We start from the raw sequence: 7,876 nt of genomic DNA, 5'->3' as shown, positions 1-7,876 counted from the left end.
TTTGATAATTTCAAACCATAAAATTTTAAGTAATGATCTAATTATTAGAATTATTTTATGTGCCAAAAAAATTCCTAACTTCACAGCTAATTCAAATTGCACCATTAATTATAAGTTAAATTTGACACAACAAAAAGATAGATTACAGACTTGCAAATACTCTGCAATTACTACTATTGAATTAGATTTCTTTTTTTTTTTCAATTTGGTTATGGTTTTCACAGTTACAGCAATGCATTAACCCTTTAGTTATATTATTATAATTGTGCAGCTCATCTTGATCTATTAGTTGAGAGCTTTGACTATCAATTAAAAAATTTTAAATTAATTTATATTAATTTGCTCATAAGTGGTAAAAAAACTGACTCAAATCGTAGAAACAGCAACAATGTCAATACCTGAAGCAAGATAGCAAGAACAATTCTAAACAGAAGTGAAGGAACAAATTCCAAGCTATCAAAACTATACCTTGAGCTGAAGCTCATCAACAGTAGAACATTACATGTTTGATGGTGTCTTTGATCTTTGGAAGTGGCTGTATCTCAGATGTTTTCTCCCTCGTGTTTGTGCGATTAGATCTATATTCCGGCTTCCCTTCGACGTAGTATCGTGCGCGAAACGCCGCAAGATGCGCATAGTATGCTGGAGGAACTACAATGGCATATAATGGTTTAAAATGTAAGTGGCCATGGACAAGAAGGAAGACATTCGGAAGTAGTAGAGAAAACCTACCAACAGACACAGAGCGAGTGCAGCGAGCATATCTGTGGATCCCAGCAATTTGAAATTAGATAGGATAGAGAGGAAAGGAACAAAAATGACAATAAACAAAATACAATAAGGAGTTGCAGCATTCTTCAACTCACGTATAGCAAAGGTTATAGGTCAAAGACTGCAATGCATCAGCAGAAAATTTGTTTTCGTCAAATAGGACATGATAGTGAGTTGGCCTACTTGTGCCCTGTAAGGAATCCAAATGAAAAAAATTGGAAAAAGAAGACAACACAAAAGTATTAGCCGCTGGCCACCCAGGATAGCTTATGTCCAGAGGCGAATCAAGTGCAGCCATGTCATCCAATACCGAGCAGTACCGAGCCACGGTACTAAATAGGAGGTGACGTGGCGCATTTTCATTGAGCTCTAGATGACGTTCGGCGACCGCACAGAATAATTCATCAAGCTAAAGGGCCTAAGGCTAAGAATCATATCATAAACTAATAACTTGTTAATTTTAACAAATTTAAAGGTTGAAGTCGGTTTATCTTCATAAGAATGGCGCGTGCATATATGTATAATCAGTCTCTCTTATTTATATAGGATATTGTTAATTAGTAATTTGAAAAATAAATTTTAAAAGTTGAATAAATTTGATTTGAATCAACTCTGAAATGTACTCCTAATCAAATTTTCAATGTAAGTTTAACTTAGCTCAAGTGAAAAATTAAAATCTTTAATTTGAGCCGGGGCCACTCGTTCAAACTCAACTCGGTCACCCTTTTATGCTTTAACATATTTTGACCGTTAGATTGAGTAGAAAGTACCTGAATGCCGCTATGGCTGCACAAATAGAAATCAAATTCTGTTGGATGACAAATGGCTCTATCCACCACAGTTCCTTAAAAGGGAAAACGATTATAGCGAGATATATAAATATAACTATGACTATAAAACTACAAATTACCTGGTAATATATTTCCACTTCTATCAATCAAATCTTTCTGGTGATGGTCAGCAGGGAACAATCGCGTGTGATGGCGCTTCTGCACCACTACAAATGTGACAGGGGGAAGGTAATCCTCATCTAGAGAGGTACAAGCCTGACACAGAAAATCACATTTCACGAAATACAACTGCTATGATTTGCAGTAAGCATTTAAAGGAATCAATTAGGGGCGAAATCAACCTTAATTTTCATGGGGGCAAACTTATAAGGCATATATATCAGGGGTCAGGATTCGACTTAAAGGATATTTTTGGAATTCAATGATGAATTCTCTTTACTATTTAATGTGGGCAATTAACTAAAGACTATAGTATTTTTAAATTTTTAGGGTGAGAAATTGCCTAAAAACCCTTGTAATAAAGACTTAAAAATGAATGAAGAGGGATAAATTTCCTAAAAAATCATATAATCAATTTTACGGGTGAAAATAGACTTAGTTCTTTTTGGTGGGGGGGGGGGGGGGGGGGGGGGACAATTGCCCCCCTGATCACAAGGTGGTTCTGCCCTTGGAATCAATAGCTTGACAAATAAGAAAATAACAAAATTTGATAAACAGTAACCTTTCTAATGGCATCAACTTCATACAGCAAGACTTGAGCGTACTGGCCCTCACTAACCCCATCCCTACATGTTCAAACAATTTGGAAATTTCTTGCAGTAAGATACCTAAAAATAATTGAGCAATAAAACACCTCCAATAAAAAAAGCGACCTGTAAAATATTATACGATTGGGTTTCCTGTTTGTCACTTTGTAAAATTCTTGCAGTAGCTCCCTTCAAAAAATCGAAAAATAAAATCAGACATCCGAATAGAAAACTCACATGCAAGCTACATGGCTATCCTTACCTTACCATCCCTCCTGCAACATTACCCTTTTTAGGATCAGCATTGCTTGCAAAGAGATCCTGTATCATTTCCTGTCGATGTTGCTGAGATGATATTAGACACCTGTAAGTTGTCATCAAAGGCCAATCCATGGATGCCACAACCTAGCATGAATTGCGAGAAAACTGTAAAGAATGCGCCTTATTAGCATCTACCAGTGCAAGACCATCGAAAAGAGAAAAACAAACCGCGGCAATGGAGGACTGGGAGTCCTCCCCTGGGGATGGATGGGTTACATCAGCCCCAAAAATAATAGTTGGTGCATCAGAAATAAAAGGAAGTGTCTTATTGAATGCATCCTCAAGTACAGTGTTTCTTCCACCAACCTAGATGATAAGATTATAATGCAGAAGCAGCACATCTTATAAGCATGCCCAATAAATATGTAGAGGAGTTACAAACCTTACCTTTACATTAATTTTCAAAGCAATATTTTCAAGATACTGCTTATCGCACTTGAGTACTTTTGTTGGTTTGCAACATTGGGTCACAAGACCAAGCTCTGTTTCACAGATTGTTTTTATCCTCCCTGAAAAAGTTAGTGACCAAGTAATTAGTATGAAAACCAAGCTTTTGACTTCTGCAGAAAATCTGCAAGAGAGAAATAATGCTTTTTGGAATGTACATACCATATGAATCACTGGCCTCTGGCAAAACAACAATCAACATTTGAAGGTGTTTTCCTTCATGGTTCAATTTTTCAATAGACAAGTGGTACAAGTCTCTTAAGCCATTTTCAACTTGTGACGGTGGCCAAAAAGAAATGTCAACTGCCGGGTTGCAATTAAAAATCTAGAAAATTCGTACAACAATTAGTTGGCCAAGTTATGATCATCAAATTAAATTGAGTGTTTGAAACTACCATTCCAATGTTGTTACACATGCCAACCAACTCGTTACAGAAATAATAAATCGCATCTTCAGAAACTCGCCCAGCAAAACATATGCAAGCCCATGAATCAACAGTACCACCATTAACCATCCTCTGCAGATTGTCAACAAATCTTTGAACGAAATAACATAATAAGATGTAACAAAGATAAAGAATGAAACTTGATAACAGTAACTAGAACAGGTTAAAGCAGCAGAATGATATTTACATATAGGAAAAAAAAGAGAGAAAATTTAGAATTCATTTTCTTCATTAGCCATTTATCTCGACATACACATGTATATATAGCACTGCGTAGAGAATAGAATCAGTACAAAATCACAAGTAGTTATGACTCAATGGTGTGGATTAAATCCCATCAGCAGAACCATAGCTTATGGTTGCACTACTCCCGCACATGAGTAGGAATATTAACAAAATTAAGGTTTTGTTCCAAAGCAATACTATTAGATAGTAGCGTTATTGATGCAACGCAAGTATTAGTCATCAAATTTATATTCATAATTTGTAAACATATTTTATAACTACATGTGGGCTCCGAAATTTGGGCCCCGGCCTCCGCCGGACTGTTTGCTTTTTCTTTTTTGGGGGAGTTTTAACGGATTAAGTTCCGAGGTAAATTTTGGAAGACAGATGGGTTTGTAGATAAGACACTACCCAAAGATTACGCCCTCATTTTGTGAGGACTTTATGATCTGAGTTCTAGTTTCCTATAAGCGCAAGCCCATATAGTTAATTACCCCTCCCGATAACGAGAGAGAACTTTTGATTAAGGCTAGTCGTCAATCAGATACGTTAAATACGTGTATTTGGCATATAGTAGCAGCATGGGTATAGGTATATTAGAAAATGGTTGGGAATTAAAGAGTTTGTAGGTTTGATATTTAAAATAAAAATTTTCACCATCTTACACTTAAAGCGGATAGTGGGGGAATGAATGATAGACCCGATCAGATCCCATAGTTGCGTCATCCTGCATCATCATGGTCCCTGGTCTACTTAGTCAGAGGAGGTATTCGACCCAACCTGAAAGAAGGATCCTTGTCGGCAGTCATGAGTTGCTTCGCCAAGGGGACCTTGTAGACCTAGGTTGAATGTTTATCTAAGAGGATAAATTTGAATCCACCTTAACTAACAGAGAGCTTTGTACCCTATCGATCATATCCTATTGATTCATATCTCAAGGATTTGATACCATTAAAGAACATATAGACTCTAGCCATAATCGGTATTTCGTGGTGCCATTTGGCGGCAAAATCATTCGATTCAAAGGGTCCTAGGTCATAATTGTTTATCCTGCGGTGTCATTTGGCGGCAAAACGACCAGTTAGAGGACACATACCACGTCCTTACTAGCATGAGATTATTTTAGAATGAATCCTAGTGATATTTTCGACTAAGCATTAGCTCTTTGTGAGCTGAAGTAATTTACTAATTTATCCAACCCGACAAACTATTGCGGAGAATAAATGAATTTTACTTTAAGTAGTTTATGGATTTATTTCAATTTTAAATATTTTGGAGTGGATGATTTTCTGGGATTTTTGGATTTTGAGCTTTGTGGAGTTTTGGATTACTTGGAATGGACCCCTCCGGTTGAGATTTGCGTTCAACACAGCCATCATCGAGGTGTTTGGGATTATTTCCATTTTAAGCTTGAACCTTGTCGACCCTATTAACTTGTCGATAGGGGATCAGGTTTCATAGGCTTTGTGTCTTTATTAGTGAATTCATATTGTTATAGGCCTTATTAGGACAAATATACTAGTCATCACAACCGTATATTTGTTCGATGGTTCGAACCCTATCGACTCCTATTAATCCACATAGAATGATCAGGTTCGAACCCTATCGACTCCTATTAATCCACATAGAATGATCAGGTTCGAATTGGAATTCACTTATTAACTAGCGCAACATCCCTAGACGTCACGTGTGTACCAGTAACACACTCGTTGGGGCCCATTTGGGTGTTTGAGGGCATTTTATAATTAAACCTTGTCGATTCTTTTTTACCTACTTAGAAGGATCGGGTTCAAATTTGTAGACTCGTTCAATATCCCTAGACGTCATGTGTAAACTTATACCACGCTCGCCGAGGCCCATGTGGGTCGTAATTGTATTTACCCCTTTAGTGTACCTATATGCATACATATTACAGTGTATGTGCAGGGGTATTTTGGACATTTGACGAGTCTCCTACGACAACTCATATGCATTTACATTCGGCTTAATCATATTGCATTTTGCTCATGAGTGGTACATTGGGTGTATAGGAATCTTTTATAGTAGCTCGTAGGAGTCCTATGCTTGTCGTAATGCTTCGATGTTTGCCCATAGGGCATTATCACTTTTGTCATCAACCCCTTGTACTTATCATATGCAGCTTTTCAATGCTCGTGGGGACTATCGTATCATCAACAAATTTGTAGAGGACTTTCTTATGATTCAAGACACATTCAACAGGATCCTTTTCCGTTGATGATTCAAGTTCTCCTTATAAACTTACGAGCTTATTAGTGTAGGCACTGTAGAATTCATACCATTCATATGTAGGATGGTGAGTTGGCAACATCACTTGTGATCAAAATATTTATTCATGTTGATTATTGCTTATGAGTGAGGTGTAGAAATTTCAATCATCCAGAGCCCTTGTAATTACTCCTTTGTAAGTTAACACCGGTTATCGGACGTATGACATTCCTTGCAAATTCTTCCATGTCTGTAGATTGACAAGTAGTTGTTGTATTCATCATGTCATTCTTTGCACCACTATTGCTTGTAGAGGATGAACATATTTGCTTGAAATCCTATGATACAATCATCTCTACCCATTTTACTAGCATGGTTAAGTTGGGCTCTGCTGAAGGATGGTTAAGAGTTATGCATCATTACTTGTGATGCAAGCACACTAGTTAGAAAAGCCAAACAAGGAGAATAATGGGAAAAATTATATCCAAACTCGATTCAAATAGTAGCAATCATCTATAACATCAAAAACCGACGGAAAAAACGAGAAGAGAGATCAAAATAAACAAAAGAAATATAAAAAGATGCTATCCTTAGAACAACCGACATAATAGTTTCCTCACATGTATCGAAACGTAGGCTAAGTAAAGTATGTGCTTAATGCTAGCAAACCGATGGTCCACCATAACAAGAAGGTCCAAACGTCCAACCAAACTCCTCCAACAAATGCTCCCAAATCAGCCAACAAACACCTCCAAAGCTCAAGAAGAAGGATACAAATGGAGTGGAACTTTCGTAGAGAAGAAAGAGGTAAGAAGTCCAGACAAAATAGAGGAAAGAAGTGGACAAAGCTCTCAAGATTTTCCAAGAAGAAGAAAACCCTCGGGTTTTTAAAGAGACTATGCTCAACAATTTTCAATAACCTTTCCCCTCAAAAATCATCTTCTACATATAGACAAGAGAGGGGAACCAAACAGCCATAGCACCTCCAACTAAACCAATTAGATTTAGGGAAATGAAAGGCCAACAACCACATAACCTCAGTCCCCAAACGGTGCAGCAAAACAGAGAAGGAAGTGGTACGTCTTAGGTTTCACAAATTAGGGTTTGCCCTAATTTCCCTTCAAAAGAGTGAAATTTCTCCACCAAAACCAAATGAGAAAACAATCACAAAAGGGTAGAGAAGAAAAATGAGAACCTTTGCATTAGCAAGCCAAGAGAAAAATAAGATAAGTTTGTCCACTTCGAGAAGGACAAGATCTCCCACAAGAAAACCCTAGAAAAGCACAAGAGAAGACTAGAGGAAGAAAACTAGAAAGAGAATACACTTTTCATAATACCCAAAACTAAACCCTAATGACTCCCTTTATACCCTTTCAAAAAATCCCCTCCCATCCCCAAAATACCCCCACTTAAGTGGGAGGTCCCCCTCTTGGTCCAACCGGATGCCCGCCCCCCTCTTCCGCCTGTAGACCCGCACGGGTCCAGGCGGGACCGGTAAACCTGGTCTAACAATACCGCCCTATAGAAGATCAACCTTGTCCTCAAGGTTGAAGTCTGGAAACTGCGTCTGCATGGTTTCGTATATCTCCCAAGTAGCCTCATGTGTCGGTAAGTCCTTCCACTCGATGAGAATCTCCCTTTTGCCTTGATCATTCTTCCTCACTTCCTTCACATGTAGTGGCTCTAGTAAGAATTGCATATCTTCTGTGAGGCCCTGGGGTATAGTAAGAATGGCCATAATATGATCCCCTATGCTCTTCTTCAATAGCGATGCGTGGTATACAGGGTGGATGGAGGAATGAGGAGGTAACTTGAGACGGTAGGCCACCATCCCAACTTTCCTTTCGATCTCGAAAGGCCCATAGTATCGTGGAGAGAGCTTTTCACTCCTTCTGCTAGCTAA

The 7,876-nt window shown here is 38.1% G+C and overlaps 1 protein-coding gene across 1 annotated transcript in view; it reads right to left on the bottom strand.

The window, feature by feature from the left end:
• Window positions 1-350: 350 nt before the first annotated feature.
• Window positions 351-7,876, bottom strand: part of LOC110094445 (protein argonaute MEL1) — a 30,330-nt gene continuing 22,804 nt past the window's right edge. Inside the window, exons 12-23 of the mRNA XM_020819685.2 lie at window positions 3,472-3,594; window positions 3,239-3,401; window positions 3,017-3,138; window positions 2,798-2,935; window positions 2,571-2,713; window positions 2,435-2,497; window positions 2,284-2,347; window positions 1,682-1,817; window positions 1,542-1,615; window positions 867-961; window positions 733-764; window positions 351-651 (exon numbers count right to left, since the gene is read on the bottom strand). Of these exons, the coding sequence (XP_020675344.1) occupies window positions 485-651; window positions 733-764; window positions 867-961; window positions 1,542-1,615; window positions 1,682-1,817; window positions 2,284-2,347; window positions 2,435-2,497; window positions 2,571-2,713; window positions 2,798-2,935; window positions 3,017-3,138; window positions 3,239-3,401; window positions 3,472-3,594 (1,320 nt within the window). The 3' untranslated portion in view covers window positions 351-484. The remainder of the gene's footprint in view (window positions 652-732; window positions 765-866; window positions 962-1,541; window positions 1,616-1,681; window positions 1,818-2,283; window positions 2,348-2,434; window positions 2,498-2,570; window positions 2,714-2,797; window positions 2,936-3,016; window positions 3,139-3,238; window positions 3,402-3,471; window positions 3,595-7,876) is intronic.

The sequence above is a fragment of the Dendrobium catenatum genome, unplaced genomic scaffold, assembly GCF_001605985.2.
Source record: "Dendrobium catenatum unplaced genomic scaffold, ASM160598v2 fragScaff_scaffold_629, whole genome shotgun sequence".
Classification (NCBI taxonomy): Eukaryota; Viridiplantae; Streptophyta; class Magnoliopsida; order Asparagales; family Orchidaceae; genus Dendrobium; species Dendrobium catenatum.
Note: the sequence above shows the minus strand (reverse complement) of the source record. Positions and strands in the feature narration are given on the sequence as shown.